We start from the raw sequence: 25,904 nt of genomic DNA on the forward strand, positions 1-25,904 counted from the left end.
TCTGCAAGTCACAAGCTGTGTGTGTGGGTGTGGGTGTGTACGGTGTTTGTGCTGGTGTAAGAATCTTCATACATTGCCTTTGAACATTTTATATGTGATTTGCCTGCATGTTTTTACTAGCATGCAGAAAAGCATGCAGGCAAACACTTACAAGTTACCGTTTGTCATAGTTATAGTCATAATGAGGAAAAAAGACGAGTTCTAGGCTCTACCCTCTGCAGTCCGCCTCAGCTGCCTGAATGTTAAAGGCCCTGACTGGAAAGCCTTGTCAGAGATGCAAATTGTGTCTTTTCTCCAGGATACGTGTAATTATACACCCACATAAGCCCGGGCCAGAGATCACTCATACTGTTGCTGAATTACCTATATCTTCGCAGGAGATGAGTAACGGGTGATTCATTGTGGCTTCAGTAAACTCAACTTCCATTTTCGTACTGTGCTACTTTCCACTACTACTAACTTCCAGGGGTGATAGGTTGTTTAGTTTACAAAAATGAAAAAACAAGAATTTGCTCCAAACCCTTGCGACTGATTGTTGTATTACAGATCTGTGACAGCACCTGATTTGCACTTGTATTACTGCTATTCAATTAAATGACTGCTTCTCTTCTTCCAGAAATAATGACAATCTTACAGCAAAAAGTCAACGTGACGTGACAGCGACATTTGCATCCAATGCAATTCATATTTAAAGCTGCATCAAACTATGTCGCTCAAAACAAGAGGAATAGCGTGGACTAAAAAGTGAAGAGGAGGCAGACGGAAATAGCCGAAGTAGTGTTTTATGACAAAAGTAGCTAATGTAATGAATGTCCGGCGTTAAATGTGTGGCGGGCAAGCGAGTAGGTGAGTTTCTGGGTGAAGCAAGTAAACTGATAGCCAGGTGAGGGTGTCCTTCAAAACCACTGAGGAATGAGGGAGGGGCAAATATATAGACCCCAGAGAACTGTGTGAGTATATCCAGTGCGCAGAGAAGAAATAAAAGAGCATGGAGAAAATGGGAGAATGAGAGGTCGAGTTGTTGCTCATTCAGGTTTGTGCAATTAGATGTTGCAACAGCAGGTCACTAGCATGATTTGTATGACAGCATCAAAACAGTCATACAATGAAGAAAATGTTCCATTTTTTAAAATTGTGTGATATTATTAAAGGCAATTTTAAAAATTGAGGTTCCTGTAAGCACATATAAATCATCGATGAGCAAATACAATCCCGCCTAGGGCGCCGCATTGGCTTGGGCCGGCTCTGTTTGGCAGCTTTACGTCTGGAGGCACTGTTGATGAGAAAATATGGAATTCAGCAAGAAAAACGCACTTGAAATAACATAGCAAAGCCCAGTTGTGTCAGTTGAAGTGCCATTCATGAAAATGGGAATCATCTGGCAACTGCACATAGATCAGGAGGGATCTATGAGTGATTGAGAGCCCTCCACAGCCTGCCCTACCCAGCCTGAAAAGGGAAAGCCATTGAAAGCAAATAATGTGGCGCAGGCACAAGACTTCTCATAAAATGTATTGTGCCAGCACATAATCACCACGGAATAAAAACGTTTTGGACCTAAAATTGACCCTTGGGGCACACCATGACAAATTTCAATGTGAATTTCAAAGACAGCAGGAGCCGTGACAGTGAGCTAGAGCATATTCCAGCTGACTTTGGGGAAGAGATGCTTCAGGCCCTGGAGTGGTCGACAACCAATCAGTCCATTAGTTCCGATGGGAAATCTGAAACAATCTGTTCTAACGTCTGTCTACGCTTCCATCAATTCTTCCATCCATCCATCCATTTTCTGATCCGCTTCTCCTCACAAGGGTCACGGGGCATGCTGGAGCCTATCAAAGCCGTCTTCGGGCAGTAAGCGAGGGACACCCTGAACTGTTTGCCAGCCAATCACAGGCTTTCATCAATTCACAGAATCAAAAGCAGATACACTGTGGTCAGGTATGCCTATTTTTTGTCTCATATTAGTACATTTCGCTGCAGACTGTAAACTTGAAAACACATCATTCATTTCCCTCCTGCACATTTTGTTTTGCGTTTTTTCACTGACACAGCAGATGACAGGTGGGTGTGGGATGCCTCATCGGGCGACAGCCCCCACGATGACACCATGTATTTATGTTTTGCACTTAAAGCCAATGAGTCAACCTCTACCTCCATCCAGAGTAAAGTCTTGTATTTAAACATAATGCTACAACAAAGCTTCATTTGCTGTGCTCTGAGTGAAGCTCTCAAAGCTCTTCGTGTGTGTGTGTGCATTTGGAGGTTGGAAGCAATGAATGTCAGAGCTTGTGTGTGGGAGAGAATAGATAAGCGTGGGCCTCAGGGCTGCTTGTTTATTTAAAAAGATGTGAACTTCCTCCTGGTAGCCTGGAACCTCAGGTGCGGTTAGACTGGGGTGATGTTTCATATCCTGATTTTGAGTTACTGTCAGCCAGGAAAGATATGTCAGGAATAATAATAATTATTATTATTATTGTTCTTATTGTTGTTGTTGTTGTATGTAAATGGGGGCAGCATTGAAACTGTGGTGTGATGCTTCACGAGCCACTACAGATGTAGGTCAAAATGACAACTAGATGTAGCGATGTCAGTCTGCTTCCTGGCGTCCACAGATATGTCCTTGAGCAAGGCACCACACTCAGCCCCCTGATGTTTTTTTTTTTGCATGGTTGCATGTGTGTGTAGTGTGAGATACTGAGAAGACTTGTGTACAGTACGTGGCAGCGGATATCTCCCCAAATGCAACTTTTCTGTGCAACCCTGAACCTGAATGCGATATTTGAGTAGAAGTACAATCAGAATCAGAATCATCTTTATTGGCCAAGTATGAAGAACACACAAGGAATTTGTCTCCGGTATAACACGCTGCATTAGTATCATCGTAAACAAGTACCTTTATGGAAAAGAATTGACCAGTAGATAAGACTCATTTGAAGAAATGTACTCCAGTTTCATCCCACATTCCAAAAACACGCATGGCAGGTTGGAACACTCTATGATTGTTTTGTGTTCTCCGTGACCCAGCTCAACCTTCTATTCAAGTTGCTTCAAGTCATGGATGTGGCTGTGCACCAGACCTTTACACCAGGTGCAACTGAGCGTCAGACACGGCTGCTCAGTGTGGCTGTAAACAAAATACATTTGTAATCCATTTGTACAATGTATTGAGCTGTCAGAGGTGAGCAGGCCTGAGAGGCCCCAAATAGGCCCCGTCGGTGGGGAGATGGAAAGGGAACTCGATCCGCTCTTCCATTTCCTCCACATCATTGCAGAAAGGGAATTTCCATCAGACCAGACAGATTGCAGAAGGTGTACACAGGTGGCACATGGGGAACATCACGGTGTGGCAAAAACAAAGATTTCAGATTGGTGTCCTCTTCTTAAACAGTCAACCAGGAAACAGGAAGTTATTGACATTTTTCGTTTTGACTGAACAGTGAGTCCTCAAGAAAGGTTTGAGTGTCCATTTAAGCCATATTATTTTCATTTTGTTTCAAAAGATGCCGGTGATGTCACTTAAAAAATACATTTCGCAAACAGTTTTTGTTGTTGTTTTGAAAGTCAGGGAGGGAAAACACTTTTCAAAATCTGTCAGTTGTTTTTCAATTTGTTTTTCCAAAACCTGCTGCCCCTGCGACCTGACCGAAGCAGTAGAAAATCGATGGCTGGATGACTTTTATGCAGTCATCTATCTATTTATTTTCGGTAACAAAGTAATTATGTTTGTTTGTGTGACTTACTGCTCATAGTTCCAATTCTATCACTTCACAGAGACACATCCAACGTTGCCGTGTTCGTACTATGCGGTGTTGGTCCAATGAAGCAGCAATGTTACACATTTGAGAAGGAGCCAAGAGGTTCTTCGTTGACAGTGATAAATTCCAGGAAGGTGACAGTATTCTGGTTTGAAAGTGGAAATTAATCACGTTTATTGAACTTCAGCTGGTAATTTAGTTCTCGGAACGGAGTGGAAGCGCAGCCTGCTGCAAATTGGATTCTGCGTTGGTTTTCAGCATGCTGTAAATGTAATCGTCGTGGCTACGTTTCTCTTGAGTTTTCTGACTTTGGAAAAAGATGAACTGTTCCGTAGAGGACGAGGGCATGTTTGGTCATTGGTAAGACTTTTTTTTTTTTTTAATTTCCACCGAGTCTAGTCCCTTCATGTACTGCATCACTAATGTTGAGTTTCCGATCTAATTTAGTCCAAGGTAACAGTACCCAAGCTTTGAATTACCAAGAGACTAAACCACAATTTTTTTTTTCCATAATCGAGTTTTGTTTCCCTGAAGAACATTGATACAGCGCAGAGTCTGCGGAGTCCCCTGTGACTTATTAAGGCATTACAAGATGCAGAAAGCACCTGAACTTGACACAGGCTTTAATTTCAAATCAAGCATTCAGAGTGCCTCCTGCCTGTTTATGATGAGCAATGAATGAAAGATCAGGTATTTACCATGGAGCCTCTGATTGAATGCATGCGTCTGTCCAATTACTAAATTTCCCGCCAGCAAAACAACCACATTTCATTCACTTGACCTGCCCCATTTTGAGTCAATGGAATTATTTCTATGACAGTGATTCTCTACCAGGGTGCCTTGGCACCCTACTCTCGTGACCTGTGAAAGATCACTTGAGGTACTGCAGGAAATGATCAAATTTCATTTTATTTGTCTGAAAATGATTCATTATCAGTGACAAATTCCTCTAAACCTTTGGTCATCTATTTATGCCAGTGACATACTTGCAAAGTGAATGAAATGCCCAGAATATGTCCTGGCTTGCTGCAAGTAGGTTTTCGGAGGAAACCGGAGTACCCTGAGAAAACCCACACAGACATGGGGAGAACCCCACACAGGAAGGCTGGAGACGGTATCAAACCCTGCACCTCTGCACTGTGAGGCAGACATGCTAACCGGTTGTCAACCATGCCGCCCGCCAACTCAATAATAAAACACAAATCCTGATCAATAATATAACGTAAGTAAGCGTATATGAAAATAATTGTTGGGGTGTTATTGATCATAAACCATCCATTCAAACATAGAGAGGGGAATCAGGAGGGTAGACGTTACAGATTATTGTGCGAAAATAATACCAATAATATATTTACAAAATCACACATGCTTAAATTGGATGATCTTATGGATTTTAAAACCGCTAGGCCCAGAGGCTCTTCCAGCATAGATTCAGCCAAGATGAACTGAGAGGAGCGTTATATGTGTAGAAAATCAAAAAAGAAGAACAAATCGGACTTGGAAGAATTCTCTGGACATTGCCATACATTTATTGTACATCTAAAAATGTACAATAAATGTATACATTTATTGTACATCTATTGTAACTTGTAAAATCATGATTCTGTGGAGATGTAATTAAGTTCATTTGCATGACAAAAAAGTAGATTTCTTTGAACCTCATATTAAAAACACAACCTTTTTTTTCCTTCTCTCCTTGAATTATCATTCTTTTCAAACAGCACATATTTCTCTCCAGGCAGAGCGTGCTGAATGGATGCGGCCACCACATAATGGTCCTCAGACGTTTGTTTCCTTGGCAACGTGAGGAGTGCATGTGTGGAGAGGGAGGTATAAAAACACACACAGCCCTTCTCTGGGTCTTAGTCTTGAGTGAACACTTTCACTGTCCGAGGGGAGATTTGGAGAACTTGTATGCTCTCCCAGTCGGTCGGTCGTCTTTCCTCTCAGCTCAGTCAGAGGCACTTGGCTCGGCGAGCAGGTGTTGCAGAATGATGCGACCCAAAGATTTACGCCAGGGCTCCGGCACCAAGACCTTCCTCGATGCCATGCACGGTGGCAAAGTTCACCTTGCGCGCTTTATCTTGGACGCCTTGGACGGACGGATCATCAACTCAAAGACCGAAAACAGCCGCACCCCGCTCATTTATGCCGTCTGTCTCCAAGAAGCCGGGACGAGAGCCAAATTCGCTCGGCTCCTACTTGAGAAAGGGGCCGATGTGAACTGTCAGGATGAAGAGGGTCGCACAGCCCTGAGTCATGCCTGTGAGTTGGGTCACCTCGACCTGGTCAAGATTCTAGTTCAGTTCAATGCCGATCCAGACATCGCTGATGTGTGGGGTAACAGTGCTCTCATGTATGCCGCCTTTTCTGGGCACAGCCAGGTGCTTGAATTTCTGGTCCGGGCTTTCAAAAGACTTGGGCTGAGACTGGATCGAATGAATAATGCTGGACACACAGCCGTCGAGGTGGCTGACTTCTTTGGACACAACCACTGTGTGCAGATTCTAAACTTTCAGTACAGACGAAGTGTGGGCGCTGATGATTCACTTGATCCAGGAAATGCTGGCGATGGAGAGCTGCCCAACAGACTCCCCAGGCAGGTCTTGGAAAAGTTCTCCAAACAGGTGAGCGGCAAAGAAGACCAACTACCGGGGCTGTTTCAGAAGCAGACGAAGAACCGCTTCACATGTCCCAGGAACCAGAGCCAGGAACAGAACCATCGGCACAAGTGTTTTCCGCCACCTCAGAAAGGCCAATCCGATGGAGATCAGAATATTTTCTTCACGGCCACACAACTCCAAAACTGCCAGCTTCGCGATCCGAGAGCGACGAGGACGCTCAACACGACGCCCGAGGCAAACGCAAAAGAAGTCGAAGAAGAAACCGGACCCCAAGAGAAAGCACCGCAAAGGTTTCCTCCCTGCGGGAAAGCAAAATCATCCAACCTGGAGCTTTTGAGCATCAGAAAGCAGTCCTACCAGGGAGACGTGCACGACTCCAACTTGTCAGCCAGCAAATTCAAGAGAGCCTCGCTTCAGGATGACCAATGTCTCCTGGACAAGCTGGAATATCAGGCGAACTCCCGGGTCCTGACAAATCTTTCAGAAAAAGCAGCCGCGGTTCCAAAAGCTCCTTCGGGCATCAAGACTCAGATGGCCAAAGCCCTTGAGGAGAAGACAAAGACAAATGAACTGCAGAAGAAGGGAAGTTTTGCCCACAGCGGCAGACACAACAAAATGATGTTCAGCCGAGGGGAGACGGAGGCAGGCAAGATGCCCGGCCGTGGCCCGGGGTTCATGGGCCTTGGAACCAGACTGCTCCGTCGATTCACCGCACCTGAGTTCATGAGGATGGTCATTGACTGTTCCTCGGGCTCGTCAAACGGCAGAGGACGAATGTCGCGCTCTGAGACCTTCCCGCTCTCCCACACGCACCAGCAGGTCAACAGTCAGCCGAGCGTGGATAGCATCAGCGGAGTCAAATGTGAGTTTGAAAGCGCCTCTTCTCAGTCGGCCCTCGATTAGGACCACAGAAAGGAGTTCAGATGATGCAAATGACAAGTAGTGTGACTCACAAAGCACTTACAGTGCGGCGTGGTTGCTTGCCGATGAAGTCTGTGTACGACAAATCTAATACTCACATGCTGATGTCTTGTTTATCTTTGGGGGCGAGGTGTGCAGAAGTTGATTTATATGTACTATCACAGGAGAAAAATGTTCACTTTGACATTATCAGGGAATTTGTTATTTGTCCTTTGGTTATGATGCTCTCTCTAACTCATTCACTCCCAAAGACGTTTTTAAACGTCTTTTCAGACCTGGTCTAGAATTGGCTGGTACTGAATTGGTTAGAGAAGTTATCAGAAACACCCACCCAGGCATCTACAAAGCTGTGCATCTACACCACTGCAACTACTTTTTCTTTCTTTATATATATATAAAAAAAAACCCTTTCAGGGACAGCGGTTACGACAGTGGACAGCATATCATGCAATCAGGTTATAGGGTGCATGAAAGGGTTAATACCTCAATTAGAATTTGCAAGTATACCTAATGTTCTGGCCGGTAGTTTATGAATTTTCACGGATGACGACTATAATACGCGATGGTTTATATTGTAAAAATAAAAGTATTTGATATCGTTTCTGCATTTATAAGGGAGTCTCTGGATTTTTGCCTTGTTGTATTCAGTGACAACGCGCTGTATGATTCACGCTGAATAAACACCAGCCCTTTCAACCAACCTCGTCAAACCGTGTCGTGTGAGTGAGCGATGAATCACTGATATTTCCATACGCGTCATTTATTTGGGTTTGTACAAAAAAGAAAATCAAGCATAATTCTCTGTTTCATCAATGGTCCACACACATAGAAATACATGAGTCAAAGACCGGTGTTATGTGCAAAATGTTTCTCAGCAGGTGGACATCTCGCAGCATCACATGCCAAGCGTGTGTGCTTCTACTAGAAAAATCAAACATCTTGAGGAACAACACACAAGTCACATTTCCATTTTTTCCCCTCCCCCCCTAAAAAGTCTGTCACAATACAAATGGGCTTGTTTGTTCTCTGAGATGCCCTCACCGTGTTCGCAAAACACACGTGCGCACACCGGTATCCACACACATCGCTATACACTCACATTTCTGTCAAGAAAGTAGAATGACTTTAATATATTTTGCCGTGGTCGATAAACAGTCATAAGGACCTATCAGTATTTTATGTACAGGATGAATTGAATCTGCTCATATTTAGGTCCATGGTTAGCAATGGAAACCTATTTGTAACTTCATATCATACAAACAACCCACAAAACACCTGTCGCAACTAAAGAAGACGTGTGTCAAAGAGGAGATTTTCCAGTGAGTCCACAATAGCAGCATGGCTTTCATCTAACCACTTGTTATGCTAATAACAGAGGATGCCCTTTCACGTCCTCGTTTGGTACATATTCAAGCTTTCACTTCAGGCCAGGTGTGCCTCCGTTTGGCCATACGAAGAGTCTCCGGTCATTATTTGCTGCCACTTGGAGCACAACCGTGTGACTGTGCAGAGGTAAGATCCAACAGGTTGCAAAACAGCCTTTACAGCTTGACTCCACTGCAAACGATGCCCGCTATAAAAATATAAAGAGTTGATCTTTTGCAGTAGCATCTGACATATAGTTATGTGTAATATTGATTTGATATGCACCATCTTGTGTGTGTTGAAGTCCACCGAATGCCACAGGAAATCGCTCATTGTTGTGACTGAGTAAAGAGACGAGTGATTGCATGCTGCCTTGAACTCACTCCTAAAGTGCTTCTGACATGCCCAAAAGACCATGCGCTGTCTTGCAACCCAACTCGCCGTTGTCGCTCACGTGGCAACATGCCGTCTTGATCTGCGTCGATGCGGCCCGTTAGTTTGCGTTGGGCGAGGAATTGAAGCGCTGCGCGCGTTTGGTCCTCACAAGAGACGCGGTTGGACCTTAAGTAGGGGTTGGGAACCCGAGAGCACCGGTGGGTCATCAGCAGCGGGACATGCGTTTGCGGTACTGCTCCACCAGGGGGACCAGGCACTGAGGTGAGCCGCTCTGCAGCAGGAAGGGGTGCTCCAGCAGGTCTGTGGCACTGGCCCGCTCCAGGGGGTCCCGAGTCAGCATACGGTCCAGAAAGTCCTTAAGAACTGGGGACACCTAGATCAGAGAGGACATTCTTGGTTTCTGTGATTGCGTTGAGATATAGCCTACTTGTTTCGTCTCCTTTTTTTCCCCCAAAAGGTCTCGATAAGAGAATCAAAGAATTAAATCGAAACCTGCATACCTGGCTGGCATTTCGCACGGTCGGAGCCGGCTCATCTCTCAGTCTCTTCATAGCTGCCACGGGGGTTTCACTAAAGTATGGTGGCTCTCCATCTACCATCTCCACCACCATGACACCCATGGACCAGACATCCACCTGGTGCAACACACACATACACACACACACATAGAACATCTTCTAAATGATGGCGATGTAACAGACATGTCTTTTGGCAAGCGTGGTGCACCTTCTCACCTCAGTGCCATATGGCGATTTGGAAATGACTTCTGGAGCCATCCAATAAGGAGTCCCCACCAGAGACTTCCTCTTGGGGATGTCCTTGCTGATCTGAGCACAGAAGCCAAAGTCTGATAGTTTGACCTAAAGAGGAGGGGACAATGGGAACACTCAGAAAACCCAAAATGACATACGAGAAAGCAAAAAGATGGCATACTCTTCCGTCTAATGTGAGTAGTATTGAGTCACTCTTGATGTCTCTATGAATGACTCCCTGCGAGTGGAGGTAGGCCAGGGCTTGCAGAACGGCTTCACACACTGTGGCAATCTGCTCTTCACTCAGCCTAGAATGTACAGAACAGACAAATGGAGAGAGAGAGAGAAGCAGACCTTAGCATTTTTTCATTTGGCAGGCACGTAACCGTTATGAGTAGCACCAAATTAACAGCTCGAAAAGTTGAAAATGATGAATCACCGCGCATTAAAGGAAAGAAAAGGAATGAGAGTAAAGGTTTCGCTCAACTTCCACACTAAATAAAAATACGACCGCAAAGGTTCAGTCAAACATCCACTGGAGAATGTGACTTGGATCGCGAATTGATAAGGCATGCCAGGAGACGAACTGCTGTATTATTCCTGCATGCATAGTGTTTGCCAAATTATATAATATTAGTGGTGTTAAATACACCGCATATGGTTACACAATAACATCCAAGAACAAATACTGCACAAAATACAATTAAGGATTTCAAACCAAGATGTCATTTCATCTCGGGTGTATGAAATCTCACTAATTCAATCACTTTCCATATTTCCTAATCCGGTTTATTTTTTGTTTCCATGCAGGCTGTGCAAGGAGACTTGAAAGACAACCTTCGTGTGTCTTTGTGGAGCCAAAAGCAAAGCACAAACGCTAGTTGATGACACACTGCCTCCTTGTGGTAGAGCATGTATTTAACATACTCGATTTTGCTGAGAACCAAATTAAATCCTACCGGGTTTCAGCCACAATGTTGGTTAGTGCTCCACCTTGCAGATACTCCATGATCACCCACAGTTCTTCCTCCACAAGTGCCGATTTATACATCTCCACGACATTTCTGTGCTGATAGTCTCTCATGATCACCACCTTTGGATCACAATGGATAATAGTGTAGTCCAGTACTGGCGTTGCCAACAACATCAGAAAAAAATTGCACTGTCTGTCTAAATCAAAAGATTTTCAAAAAGGAGATATATAATGATCAAAATATTCCTCCCGAGTGTAATCTAATTCATAGGGCTGAATGACTTGATCGCCAGTGATAATTTGTTTTGAACTAAAAAACGTTGACGATAATTAAACAACGGTCCATGGGTCATTTGGTACCGGGCCGCACAGAAAGGACAAGGAATTTACATAATATCCGTTTTATTTATTTCAGAATCGCAACGATGTTTTATTTTGAAAAAATACCGGACTCTCTGTTACAACTGTCTACAGTGTGTCGTTCTTGACGCAGATCAGGGCGCGCTTCTCGGTCACGTGATAGGCTAACGCTAAAATGAAACCCAGTATCTAGCAAATTGAGTATAAAAAAACCCCGAACGTCTTTAGAAAGTTTTTTTTAGGAAGAGGAAAAGGCCCAACCAGGAGACAGAAGACTTTCAAGTCTCTACGACTTTCAAGGAAAATAATACTACATTTACTAGAGTGTATCAGGAGTCCTACTTAAAAGACGAATTTATCACAACGAGAGATCCCCCCACTCCCCCCGCAACAAGCTCACTTTACATAATAAGCGGTGATGGTGAGTTGTATTTTTCATACAATTTGTATTTGCGGTGTATCTTGTTTTGAAGGCACGTTACAATAGCAACCATAGAGTGTTGTGGCCAGATAGGACGTTTCTCGTGTCATGATTCGTGTTTCAAAAATACCACAGTTTTCATGCGAGTCTTATCACATGATTTTGTTGTATTTATCCGTCACACCTTAATGGCCGGTCTCTGAAAATATTGTCTGACATTAAACCGGTCCGTGGGGCAAAAAGGTTTGGGGACCGCTGCCTTAAGATATATTAGGATGTCAAATGGCCGATGAGTCTCAATGTGACATGTTTAATGAGATGTAAAATATCATGCTAAAATATCATGCTGCACTTAGTAGTTCATAAGGCGTAGAAAAAAATAGTGTGTTTACGGTAACCCGAACGACCAAGAATTTCTACGTCAAAAAAAAAAATTACGGTCGGCATTTTTTTTTTTAAACAAACCTCTACATTTTTGTGTAGAGGGTTTACATCGGTGAAAACTCTCACGATATTCAAGTTGAGCGCGTGCGTCGTTTGCCCTATCGTCTGTCAACAAGATTGAAACATGGCGGCGGCCGCGATCTGCGACGACAGTTTAAACAGCGTTTTCTGTGTTACAGTTGCGTGCTCGCACCGTAATGTTAAGAAAATAGCATTCATTGATGTATCGAAAAAAATCAGCGAACTATTTGATGAACACCACGGGCCGAATAAACACCGAGGGCGGAGGAGGACGACGGCGGCGCGCCCCGGCTCCCCGAGTCCGGAGTGGAGAGAAAACAAAAAAAATGTGTCCGACCTACCGACCCTATGCTGAAATTTCATGTTACCGGAAACGCACTATCTTTTTTGTTTGGCCTAAGCTAAAGGTTGTTTGATTGATTCTAAAACATTTGAAGCCAATCCAATCAATGCGTTAGTGAGTGTGTATATGGTACCTCGTTGAAGAGCAACTCCCTCCTCTGCTGCCTACGCAGGTCCATCATCTTCACCGCCACTTGCCGACCACTGTGCTTCTCCGTGGCAATACACACCACTCCAGTTGAACCCTCGCCGATCTTCACAAAGTTCTCCAGGTAAGACCTTGGATCACCTTTATCCACCACCATCTGCAGAGCGGCTTTGAACTGTTCATGGGTCACCTTTGGTGGGTCTGGCGGCGGTCGGGGCGAAGGGTGAGGGGGCCTGAAGGCCGGTGAGCATGTACCGGGGGGACTTGTGGCAAGAGAGCCTGTAGGGGAGGGTCGAGGTTGGGATGGGCTATCCTGTCGGGGGTAAGGAGGATTGGGGCATCCAGAGTGCCTAAGAAAGGGGTCTGGTCCATTGGGCCTTAGTCCCATATTGGGGGACAGCCCTAAAGTGTAGCTCGCTGAGGATCGCACAGTCCGCTGAGGTCTGACGCCGCTCGCTAGAGGACTGCTGGTGCCGGTGGGCAGGAAGCCAGAGTGGTACCTCACTGCTGAATCTGCCTGCATAGGAGAAGACAAAGTGAGTGATGTTAAATGGGAATCGGGTCACTCTGTATCGAATTTACCCCATATGAACCATGCTGGGATATTTGCAATGAAGCCAAATACCCCTCCAGGGATCTTGCCAAGCATATAATCTTTCACTATTGACCTACCTTTCATCTCGAACTGTATTTCCATTGAACTGTAAACCCACTTAATGGAAAGCAAATCGGCACACAAAACTGTTGTTTGAGTGGAAGCTCTACAACCTAAGTATGAACATGATCCCTGAAGAACATTAAATTATGTGCATGCACTGAAAAATGTTTTTCTGTAATGAACTCAATTTTATTTCGTCGAGTGCTTCCACCAACTAAAATAATCTGGATCATGATTATCCCTGATTTACAGTCTTCGATGCACATATCAGTTCAATCAACCACTCTATCAATGGATGTTTTACAGGAGCAAAAATAAATAAATGTGGCCTTTCAACCGTGAGGCAGATGTTGGGCATCGTCGGTTCCCCTGTACTATGTCGAGAGGTTTGTAAATCATGTGTAATACGGTTTAAATCAAGGACTGCAATGTCAGGCTTACTTTCAGGTCATAGGAGGAGAAAGGCCTCCCCGGGCTGTTCTGGGGGTGCATGTAAATCGGTACACTGGGTCGGAGCTCGGTCGGGATGACACTCTGATCTTGCTGCTGCTGCAGACTCATAGCCGGGCTATAAAAACATGCAACTGGTATTTGATTCGGTGGCATTCCTCTGGGAAGCTGAAAGTCTCTCTTCCATAAGACTCTTTCCTGAGGGCTGCCCGCATCACCGCCCGTGTACTTCCCCTGACTCGGCATTGCAAGGTTCTGGTTCTGGCGTGCTTGAGACGGTCCCTCCAGCGAGCCGCCGCCAACCTCGTAGGTGGATGTGGCTTTTGGTAAAATCCCATTGGGCTGCAAAGTGATGCTCTTCTTCATGCCTAAGTAGGGAGTGTTGGACTCACTGTGGATGGTTCTCGCTTTGTCCCTCCAATGATCCCGAGCAGCGTCCTCTTCATCTTCGTCATCTTGAATCAAGCCTTCATATTGGTAGGGATCTCCCTCGTTCACCTCTCCCAGCCTTCCCAAAGACTGGGCCCTCTTCCTGGCTGAGGGGCTGCTCTTCCGTAAAGAATTGGAGCTGGTCACAGACAGCCGGCTCATATCGTTGATCATGGCCGTGATGTAGTCTCCATGACCGATCATGCTCCCACGCACAATGGTCTAAAAGAGAAAACGACATTAGAGTCGAGTATGGTTTGATACTGAAAAGAATAATCAGGGTTACATAATCACTGTTCAAAGCCAAGTTAAATTTAGACTCCGGAATCTGTCAAGGACATCATTGTCAAGACTACTTTGTAAATCCCTTGGTGTTTTTTTTTTTTTTTTGACAATGCTCTTAAAAAGATAGCGGCTGAGCAAATGGTGCACATTACATTACACAGGAAGAGGACTTTGAGGTTATTCGGCGAGCAAAAGGCATGTTGAGGCAAAGGACCCAAGCCTGCCTCGACAAGGAATGAGACGAGCGTAAAATGTTTTGCCATCGCAACGCTAACCCTAAGCTTGTGGTATCTGATTAGTCACGTTAAGAGTAGAGTCATGCTCAATTCATGCCAGGCAAAAAGCCTCTTTTGTGGATCAGACTGTGTGCACATCGCGTGGGAGGGAGATCGAATGACAATTTACCTAGCACCTCCAAGAAAGATGAGCTAATCACCTTGCCAGGAATTACATTTCAGAAGAGAGGCGGAATACAATAGAAACAGAAGCACAGCACAAAAGCAGTAATTATGGCAAAAAAAAAGCCCCCGGGACCGGCATAACCAGGTAGCAGGAATAAAGTACTGAGACATCTGTACCGAATATGGACTGCAGGTCCCAGAATCAAGATGGCAGACACCACCGTGGGTAGTTGAGAACAACCAAACCAAGAGCACGTGAGACTTCAAGATACAGACTGACAAAGTGGTGAGAGCCAACCAGCTTGACATCGTGGTGGCGGATCAACATCAGAACATAGCAGCCGTGCCCCATGTAGCAATCCTGGACGAGAGCAACATCTGGGACAACAAAACCCAGAGAAATACCAAAGAAAGAAAGACAATATGGGTGTGGGGGTGGGGGTGAAATAATGATCGTGGATTGGTGAGCAGGAACTCTCAAGATGTCTCCAAGCAGATGCCAAGAAACACCTCCGACATGTCTGTCTAAAAGGGGGCAAAAACGGCTACAGTTCCTCATCCGACGTACCTCATGCAAGCTTAGCATGTTTTGCCCCTTTTGTTGTTTTCGTGAAACTTTGTCCGAAATATCGAGAGGACTTCACAAAGAGTGAGGAGAAAGATGATTGTGGCAAAGGAAGAAGTTCAGTGAAATAAGCGGACAAAGCTGCATTGTCACTTGGAAGCAAAGATGAGTTTGGGTGTTTTATTTGATTTTCCAGTGGTCCACGTCTTTTTACACTTATATAAATCAGCATGTATTGTATTGTATTGTATTGTATTGTATTGTATTGTATTGTATTGTATTGTATTGTATTGTATTGAAGTGACGATCAAGAATGCAAGACGAATCGCTCTGGTAAGGAAAGGAGTCGTTTGTATGCTGGCCTTTCCGTGACTTTTTTTAATGACTGGTGCTTTACTCCTGCTCGGTGACACATCAACTGTTATGAATTGCCTATATGGAGCAATGAATTGTGTTGGCCCTTTCAAGGTTCAACATTTTACAGTCGCTGTACACAGCAGGGTCATTAGCCCAACAGACAAGGGAGCAAAAACATCGGTAAGGGAGCAGGGCTTCCATTTTATCATCGTTTTCGGAGACAGCCGTAACTCGCGGTAGCACTCTGCAACACTTGCACAATATCAAGACTGAAAGAAGGAGGAGTGACATACGGTTAAGGATTAAATGTTTGCAAGTGATTGTGACACAAAGCCGGGAGTTGAATGAGTCACAATTTCAAGACTGGGACAGAGTGGAAGGGGGGTGCGTACCTTCTTGGGCCTCAGCTCCACTTCGGTAATCCTGGAAGGGTCCACCATGGGCCTGGGCCTGCGCAGGTTCTCTATCAGGCTTTGCCATTGAGTGGGCAGGCCAACAAAGCAGCCTCGCTTGGCATCGAATGAGGTGTGGACACGGTGCTCAAAGTTCTTGGGCGCAGATATCTCGGGCCTCTTCTTTTTCTTCTTTCGAAACATCCTCACGTCCACAAGGGAGGCAGCTTGCTGGTGTTAAAAAAATCCCTGTAGAGACACGTTTTCATTTGTCACTTGTGAAATCAGTGAGTGAATCACTTCTATGTACAGCAGGATCTTAAAGGTAAAGCTACATGACGAACTAAATATATCCTAGCTTTATTTGATTAAATGCGGCAACAATTTAAGTGTCCGAAAACGTGACGTGTAATTTTCCCTCTTCGATTGCTGCCAACATTTTGCCCGTATCGTGATGAGGCATTACAGCCATGTTGTTTGAATTCCTTTATTGATTGTGGTCAATTTGACTCCTGGGGGCAACAAATACAAAACTGATTTCACTTCCATTCAACTTTAGAGAATTGGGGCACATAGGCCAACAATTCATCAGTTTTTATTGGTGAGAGTTTAGATAAAGGTGCAGATGTATGAATTTATTTGGAGTCACGAGCAATAAAGTGACTTGTGTCAACAGCACGTTCGTCATGTTTCACGTAAGTGGAAGGCGCTACATGTTTGATTGCCGATTTTCATGAATGGCCTTTTTTCCATCTATCCTTTGACATTGACATTCTACTTACGATATATTAAAAAACAGCAGTTAAAATTGGCTTTTTTTAATTAAAAAATTTATTATTATTGTTATTATTATGGCCATGGCTTGAATTATACATTTGATTTGTTTAGTGGCATGCTTATAACTCAAAACATTCATATTTAAAATCGTCTTTTTCCACCAAAATGAATTGAAATTTGGCATTAATCCACCAAACCACCCACCAAAAATGTCACGGGTTTGAAATCTATCGGAACCCATTCACGCACCAGTAATGATAACCTGCAAGCTGATAAGATGAGAAGCTAGTCCACTGTAGTAACCGCTGTCCCTGAAAGTGTTCAAATAATTATCACAAGTAAGTGTAAGCACGAGTGTCTACTGCGTCATCGGCCGCACTGACTTCTCCGACTTTGCGACAATGCTGCGGCTGTTTTCGTTCAAAGAGAGGCTCAGAGGAGAATGGATGCATTCGGAAGCAGATGTGTAATGAAGGATGTGTGGTCAATTAAGGCTTATTCATTCTCCGTGCCCTTTTGCTGATGAGCGTGTCGCTGGGCTGGCATGCGCCCGCAGGCTTTCAGTGCATTAGCATTGAAACGAAACGCAGACAAGACACACACACACACACACACTCACACAAACATTCTATGGCCGGATATCCTTCATAAACCCATTATAGCCCTTTAATATTCAGCCCTGATTAATGGCGCATGTGTCCAAGATTGCATTTAATCCTTGAATACACAACCCTGTGTTTGATGAGCACGTAACCTTGGGCTTCCTGTGTACCGTAGTCCCTTTTTATTTCATCTTATCATTATTTCAGTTTTCAACTATTTCATCTCACGGGGAATGGAGAGCGCCCTGTCAAAGGCCAACCAGGCGCCCGGGCTCGAGATCCAATCTCCCGTCGTGCACTTTCAGAGGAGTGGCAGTTGAGGAAATGAGTTTTGCTGTCGTTCTCCACTTGGTGCTCGGCAGGCAATCACGTCGGGCCGCCTCACCTCTCGCCTCCTTCACCCTCGGACCAGCATGCTTTTAATGCTTTTAAACGGCGCCCGTTGTGACGCTGCTCGGTGCTCACCCTGTCCGCCGCAGCGGGGTAAAACATGACTCACTGGTCATATCAACTCGGGCCTGCTTGTGGAGGGGGGTGGATTATAGCAAGATGAGGGCTGGTTGGGGGTTGGGACGCTCAGCGTGAAGGGAAGTGTCACCCTCCGAGGATGATTTAGTCACGAGGCTAATATGCTAAGTGATGCGTAAGTGTACTGTATGGGTGTTTGCTCTTCCGATGTACACAATGTGGTGTGGCGAACGACGATGACAGGGACATTATGGTGCGAAGGCTGTCGAGAGGTTCTGGCGTGGGAATTGTAGCCTAGTTAGACCTTGGTGGTCAATGGCAGTGGGGAGCAGTTGAGCCAGCAAGGGCTTCTCTGAATCACTTCATCACTTAAACACTTTTAGAAATACTGATCGACATTTCCAACCTAAATTGTAATACCATTCGTGTCAGGTAAGTTGAGGATAAACTGTAATTGAGCACAAAATACATAATGCTCAAGTATTCTAATCACATTTTACGACCACTTTTAAATGCAAAGAACCGGTCGAGTCATCAAAATGTAATCGGGATTTCGATTTTGGCTTCTCACAAACACATTGTGCTGTTCTCGAAGAAAAACAATTAGTGTCGAGAAACGTGTATCCTCTGTTGAATGGCTCGAAAAACTGATGGTGCACTCGTGATGGCACCGTTACCTGCTGTTATAATGTAATTTTGCTGAGTATGCCCCTCCAACCCCCTCAATCCTCCCCAGCTAAATGAAACATCTGAGGCTGAACAGAACCACCTCAGGGCATTGCTTAACCTCAGATTTGCTCAGATTATAAACTATTTTCCCCGCAGGAAATCTCGGAAGCAGAAAAAAGCCAGTCCGGAGTCAAACTGTCGCAATCATAAAATATGTGCTCCCTTTTGTTCTTTTTTTTTCAGTGTTCCGTTCTTTTCTATCATACAAGTATGGAAGATAATTGCACTCAGATTGGTTGACCTGTGTAAGAATTCCGTGCTACACTCAAACATAACAATAATTTGACAAATAAGTCAAACGTGTAAAAGGGATGATATTTTAAAGTATGTGTTTTTCCCCTGCAATCTCAAGAATGCACTCCAAAAAGCCAAATAAAAATCAAAAAGTGGCCTCACAGTGCACGCCGAAATCTTACGTGAACTCATGCTTGGCATCAATTAGAAATGAGATTTATTTTGGTCCAATTCCAAATTGTCCTACCGTCAGAGCGCGTTTATGAGATCTACTTTTCTGTTTTTTTAGAGAGCCTTTTCACCACCGCCCTAAGAAAAGAAGCGACAAAACACAAGATTGCGATCGCCTTTACAGTTATGCAAGCCGAGAACCCTATCTGCTTGAATAGCTGCTCAACATGCAGATATTGACACTGCCTGAGCCAATATGGACAGATAATGCCCTTTTACAAGCAGATCGATCAATATTTACTCATGGGTGAAATGCAAACGGTTACAATCCCACTATGTCAGCAATAGCCGGATGATAGCAACACAAATACTGCATTGTCGCGTACTTTACCGCATGACATAAAAGTATGAAACACATCCTTGTATTCATTATTCATGCCGGACCACAGTCCTCTCCCGAAAGGGAATATAAATGAACCACTATGATATTCCAAGCAAGGAGAAACACACACACATACTGTACACGTGTACACACTTTGTTGATTCATGGCCATGCAGAAAAAAATATTTGAAATCTTGCTGCCAATTATCGATTTACAAGCTTCAATCTACATCTAACTGGCCTAACATTGACCCAGTTGAATGCGGCCAGCTTCTGGGGTCTTGATAACAACCAACTGTTTATTTTGAGCGGTCGATATGCAAACTTATGCTTCCTGGCCACGTCGCCGCCCCAAAACTGTTGGGACTTGACCTTCTGCCTTAGTGACTTATCTTGGATCTATCAAAATGCTGAGGCAAAACTCAGACAGCTACTGCCTGGGTGGATGAGGTCATGCTGGAATTGTGCTTCATTGGGTATTTCCATCAGTGCAGCTGCAGAAGAATAACATGCGTGGTTAAGTGGGGGGTTGGGGGTATTGGGGGTAGGGGGGGCTGCTGTTGAGTAGCCTGAGTGGAAGAGAACAAAGTGAAAATGAAGAATGCAAATTGTGAAATGTTCAACCGCATAACTGCACAAATAAACAAGAAAGCGGAAATGAAGGTCCAGTCATCAGCCTACCCCCCTGCTGGATGGTCGCGCAATCCGTATGTTTCCTCCGTACAACACAACCACAACAGGAGACGGCCTGTTTTCCATTCTGTCATGTTCAAAATCACCACCCCAAGCAGTAGTTGGATGCATGGGAGGGGATGGGGAGATCAGAGAGCGATTGGATTTTCCCGACGTTGGCGCTTCGAGCTGCGGCCAACGATTTTTTTTCCCCCCACTTACTATTTGCCCTGATTTCTGTCTCTCTCATTTTGGTTGGACGCGCTTGCATGAATGCGGTGAGCGTGCATGCAGGTGATGGTGCGGCAGGATTAGTATGCCGCACGTGCAGTCCTTCACTGATCTAATTTAGGACCCTCTGCAGCAGCGGTGTTTATTTTGCGTGCGATTCGTGTCAACTAGTGAGGTGAGGGTGGGAACTGGTGGAGATGAGGTAATCCTCTTTTTTTTGTTGTTGTTGTTGTTGTGCTTGTCAATGCACGTATATGCGAAAGATAATCCAGATATAATGAATCAGAAAATGTCGCTGTGGGATGGAAAGCATCACGTTCTACTGTTTTTTTTTATTTTATTTGTTTGTTTTTTCAGACTACGCAGTGCGGCGGCAAGTTAAAAATTGCTCCAATATCAACTTCATCTATGATGAACGTTTTTGCCCTTTGAGTGTAATGAGACTCTCCTTCATGAGGGTGAATGGATGTGGGGGGGAGCGTGGGGGTTGGGGGGGGGGGTCATCATCACCACCAAAAGACACACACAGACCCACTCACGCTGATAGCATCTGAGAGCAACGCAAACACTGGACGTGACCGGACAGTCCAATGGCGGCGTTTATTATTGAAGTTGACGCTTGCCGTTTTATCTTTGAAGTCACCTCTGTAGACACGGGAGGGATTGTCGATAGAAGCCGGCAAGTGATGTAACACGCTGCATTCAATGACACGGAATAACACATGCATATTTCATCCAAGTGGCGCTGATACATCATGCACAACAAAGTGTTTAAAATATGAGGAATCTTTGGGAACGGTGGCACGCAAACTGCTGCCTCTGAGAAGTCGTCACATTGTGCAAGGGCGGGTGAAGGCCTCGCAGTGTTTTACGAAAGGATGTCAATAAAAACTTTGGATTCGCATGAGATTCCTGACCAAAAAAAAGATTCATTTGCAGATTTAAGCAGATTGTCTCCGTATCCCATGATTAATGTGCACTCGTGATAAAATTCCATTCTAAGACAGGGGCACAATATTGCGCACACCCAAGGGCGTGTGAAGTGACATTTATGGACTATGTTCAATATACAGTTTATAGAATCTGAAGTCCCGAAAGGAACTGCAGTTCAGAAAGGACGCAAATGGTTGTAGTAAATTGTCAAGACAGATCATTTGAAACAAAGTCGGTTATAGCCATCTAATCTTTCACTATTGACACTGCAGTCTCAAGATGGAAAGACCCACATTCTTTCCGAGCTCATTTGTGCTGATATACAGTTTATTTGTGGGGGGGTTTTAAGTCACATTAGTCACAGCAGTGCAACGTGACTCCGAACCCATAGCGCATTTGGCATTGGACAAATAGTTGAAAGATGAAAACATTAGAAATGACATCCAGTGGTACCTCTATTTACGAATGTCTCTTCATACAAAATGTTCAAGTTACGAATTGCCTCAACAGGAAAATATTGCCTCTTGTTACGAAAGAAATTTCAAGATACGAAAGGTAAAAATATAAAATGGGCTGCTACTCACAGCTCTGAGTTTCCTGAACGCAACATACATATAGCTGCTCTGCTATTGGCTATTACCTAGCATTTTCCTGGCATCCCATTGGCTAAGATGGAACTCCGGATTGGGGGGGGTGAACAAATTAGGGCATTTACATGGAAAACGCGTCTCTACTTACAAAATGTTCTAGTTAAGAAATTTCTTCCAGAACCAATTACAGTAATTTCGTAAGTAGAGGTACCACTGTATACGATCTGATTAAGAAAGGACCAAAAAGTGCAAGCCCCAAATTCTTCTCATAAAATTAGAAGCACTTGTCCAAAATTTATTGCTGAGAGGCACAATTAGGACTCTATGTGCTGTGTCGGTATTGACAGGAGGGGAAAAAGAACAGTAGCAATGATAAAAACGAGAGGAAAAGAAGAAGAATGTGGACACTCAGATGTAGTGACAGCTGAAGGAGGAGAAGGAATGAGCAAACACAGAGGAGCGGGATGGAGGGAGCTGACATAGAGGAGAAGGACTCAACATGTTGAAAGAATGGAGCAGTGTGTCTTTACAAATCACCCACATGCCATGCTTTTCTATCTCATTAAATTACACGACACAGTCCTCTAACGTGCGCAAGATGTAACCCTCTTTTTCCATCATGTTTGTATCCCCGAGCAAGCGAGCCTTGACTCAGAAGGGGATTTGAGGACACTTGCATCAAGTGGCTTCATGCATCATTCTGTCACCGGACATATCGCCCCAATTATGCTTGATGACAAAATAAGACAAAACGGGCTGATTCATTCTGCCCTGCAGCGAGAAGTCCAGACATTAATGTGCACTTAATCTGGTCTATGCATTGCGGTAAACAGTGATGATGTAAACGTAGCGTTTTCAGAGACCCGAGGTGGCGAAAGGACGCCATACAGACGAATAACATCCCCGTTGAGTGACGTACTATGATAGAAACAAGCAAACACAATACTTGTTCACCATGGAGTGTGACTGTCCATGCACGTTCAGAAAATGATTTCGTGTAGGAAAATGCAGATTATATTTAATGAAACATTCATTTTGCTCTCAGGTGCATACGGGGCAATTTGACGCAACCCAATGTACCAAATGGCACCGGTACCGATTTGCTCTCTTGAATCTAATGTATTGATGCAGAAGCCTGCATGCGCTCATGAAAGCTTTAATTCAATATTCTCAACTTGTTCACTTTTTTTTTTCCCAGTATCCGCACCAAGTCATTGGACTTGTCATAAAAAAAATTTGGACTGACATTTTTAATCCTTGAGTGCTTGATGTCTCGTGGCTGCCGGTTACGCTAAGCTGCTAATGCACACGTTTCCCTCCGAGGGCTGACGAATGATGTAACAATAACGAAAGCGTTCATGAGAGCAAGCGGGCGGGGGGGACACAACAATGTCACCTACGCGTATGTTCTGTCATGCCGCATGTGCGATGCCTCAAATACTTCCTGTATGTGCCTTCTGGGTGTACGGGTTGCATCCGTTTTGAAATTGCAATGTGTATTATTGGGAAAATTGTGATGCAGCTGCCATATCGTCTCCAGTGAAAGAGAAAAGCACCTGTCAGTGTTTGTCTATTTCAAAATCAATGAATATGCATTCATTGGCATACCAGCATGTTTTTCTGGCTGCAAAGAAGTTGCAAGACGGGCAATGGTGATGAGAAAACTTTGAAGCTAAAACCTAGCTAAAATCGTGGCTCCTGCTTGGAATTTACATGTTCCTCCCCCCCATGCTTGTGTGGCCTTGTGTTGGTGCTCCGAAGACATGCATGACAGGTTCATTGACGATTCTAGATGGTCCATGGGTGTCACTGTGAAGGGTTTGTATGTATGTGCCTAACTTCCGCTTCACTTCGCGGTCAAAGTCAGCATGGGCGCACTGTGAGAGGCTTGACCTAAACCTCATCGACATCTTGTGGGATGGACTAGAACAGACGTTTTGTTCTTAGATGAGAGGACCTTACCTCTCATCTAATGTGTGACTTCATCTGAAAAAAAAATCCTCCTCCAAACAAGTCCTCCCAACAGAGTGGGAGGATTAACTCCATTTTTTTCTTTTACGTTCTCAGTTCCTGTGGATGCCATATGAATATCTTGACCCAAATAGTGCATCTCTAGATTACTCATGTGCTGACGATCACTGCACGATAGGACCGTACCTCCAATATTTGTCAAGAGCGACGCATATCAAAAAGCATGACCTTTAAAGACTCCGAGAACGCGGAACCCTTTTCTGAGGTTGACGGTAGAGAGAGCAGAAAGCGCGGGCTTGACGCGATATCTTCTCGGAAGAGACAGTGAAGGAGATGCAGATCGTCATAGATGAGAACCATCTCGCGGTTCGACCCCCCCCCATCAACATGTCTTGGCTACTCGGCATTCTCACAGCCTTCTCCTCCCACCATGCCGTCCACTAGCATCCATCAATGCCATCAAGCTTCTTTTCCTTTCCGTTCATTTATCCCACTATCAACAAAGGGAACGGAGCTGGAGGAATACATCATTGGTAGCAGGAGACGGGGGAAAAAAAAAACCTCTTACCTTGCTGTCCAGTGACGAGGGGAGCCACTCTCCTCCAGAAAGCAAGAGTGAGCGCATACACGCGAGCATACACTGCTTGTGACACCGCTCAGTCGCACACACACACGCACCCGCACGAGGACATGAGAAGACTTGGCTCTCAAGCCAGCGAGCACTGCAGGCTGCCGCTTGCCTGGGAAAGCCTGATGCGTTCCTCCCTCCAGGCACAAGCGCACACTGCCATCTCAAAGGCTCTTCGTCGGGGCTGATTCATCCCCGGCTGCGTGGCCGCTCAGTGCCGCTGCGGGTCCGTGCGCCGGGGCCAGCTCCCGGGGACGAAGGGGAGACGGGAGAACGGACGACCAAAGCGATGAAGAGCATCCACGGGGAGAGAATACCTCGGCCCCATCCAGGTCCTTCCATCCCCACCCCCTCTACCTCTCCAAATCGCCCTCTCTCTTACACACACACAGTCTTCCTCCCTCTCTCTCTGTCTCTCTCTCCCTTTTTATCACTGCCCTCCTTTTCTGCCTCCTCCCACTCTGTCGTCGCTGGGCTGTCTTTGTGATGGCAGTGTGTGCATGCGTCTCCACTCATGGAACGCATGAGTGTTTCTGTGTTACGTCTGCTATCCGATGACGGTAAGGAGAGGAGACCTCCGGTACACCTGGGATACCTTTTCATCCACGTGCCCCATTAACCCCCCCACCACCACCACCACCACCACCACCACCACCATCACCACCATCACCACGCTGTCTCCTTTACACAAAACCTGGATGACATGAGAACATGAGGGTGCTGCCTTCACCTACTGTGCCGCTGTTCAGTCAAATGCATTATCCATGGAATGACAGGGTCAGGGATGGCAGATGGCAGGAGAGGTATAAAAGAAAGAGAGATGGGTTGGGGGGGTACTTTACTATTTCAGTAGAAGGTACAGTCCTCCAGTCGTCATCCTTGCAACCTTTCGTCACGTGACTCGAAACAAAAACCCATGCAAGCCCATCCTCAATACATGAGTGAAACATTCGCTTCTCTTTCGCCACAATTATTTTCTGAATCATTTATATAGCTGCTAAGGCGAAGCGCAAAGCAGGAAAATGTATTAGGGTCAAGTCGCGTTCAAAATTGCGAGCAGCGCAAGCAGAATTTGGGGCATACATGTAAAAAAAAAAAAACATGGATACGAGGAACGCTTGCAGAGGCCCCCGGAAGAGGCTGAAATGACTATCGTTCCTCCTTACACATCGAACAAACCCAAGCGAAAGAGGCTCGACTGGAGCAATCTACAAAACAATGCCTCTTGCAGATGCGGGGGTGGGGGGGGTTATGACACTCACCCTCTGTTCCACTCAGCATCAATGGCAACAATGCTTTACGGTCTTTATACAATTTATTTTTAAGTCACTAATTTGCTTCGATGCCTCCAAAATAATTGTCGGAAAATAGTGCTAACAAAATACGTCATTTACCACCAATGGACATTTTTTGTGTCGCCATTACACCACACAATGGTTAAAGCCAGCAGTCAT

At 45.0% G+C, this 25,904-nt stretch overlaps 2 protein-coding genes across 2 annotated transcripts; one reads left to right on the top strand and one right to left on the bottom strand.

Annotated features, from left to right (window-relative positions):
* The first annotated feature begins 5,749 nt into the window (after positions 1-5,749).
* LOC127614154 (POTE ankyrin domain family member A) lies at positions 5,750-8,002 on the top strand. Its single transcript, XM_052085311.1, has one exon. The coding sequence runs from the start codon at positions 5,750-5,752 to the stop codon at positions 7,283-7,285; it is 1,536 nt and encodes a 511-aa protein (XP_051941271.1). The 3' UTR covers positions 7,286-8,002.
* Positions 8,003-8,045: 43 nt separating this feature from the next.
* Positions 8,046-24,862, bottom strand: LOC127614153 (serine/threonine-protein kinase PAK 6). Its single transcript, XM_052085310.1, has 9 exons — positions 24,391-24,862; positions 16,063-16,311; positions 13,625-14,284; positions 12,512-13,042; positions 10,776-10,909; positions 9,998-10,124; positions 9,799-9,924; positions 9,565-9,699; positions 8,046-9,437 (listed from the first exon to the last, which is right to left on the bottom strand). The coding sequence occupies exons 2-9, from the start codon at positions 16,264-16,266 to the stop codon at positions 9,270-9,272; spliced, it is 2,085 nt and encodes a 694-aa protein (XP_051941270.1). The 5' UTR covers positions 16,267-16,311; positions 24,391-24,862; the 3' UTR covers positions 8,046-9,269.
* Positions 24,863-25,904: the final 1,042 nt, after the last annotated feature.

Source organism: Hippocampus zosterae, chromosome 14, assembly GCF_025434085.1.
Source record: "Hippocampus zosterae strain Florida chromosome 14, ASM2543408v3, whole genome shotgun sequence".
NCBI classification, from domain to species: Eukaryota; Metazoa; Chordata; class Actinopteri; order Syngnathiformes; family Syngnathidae; genus Hippocampus; species Hippocampus zosterae.

Coding starts and splice junctions, on each gene's coding strand:
- LOC127614154 (XM_052085311.1), top strand. CDS start 5,750: ATGATGCGACCCAAAGATTTACGCCAGGGCTCCGGCACCAAGACCTTC.
- LOC127614153 (XM_052085310.1), bottom strand. CDS start 16,266: ATGTTTCGAAAGAAGAAAAAGAAGAGGCCCGAGATATCTGCGCCCAAG. Junction 13,043..13,624: donor TCTCCTCCTATGACCTGAAA/GTAAGCCTGACA, acceptor TCTCCTATGCAG/GCAGATTCAGCAGTGAGGTA. Junction 10,910..12,511: donor GGGAGTTGCTCTTCAACGAG/GTACCATATACA, acceptor TGTGATCCAAAG/GTGGTGATCATGAGAGACTA.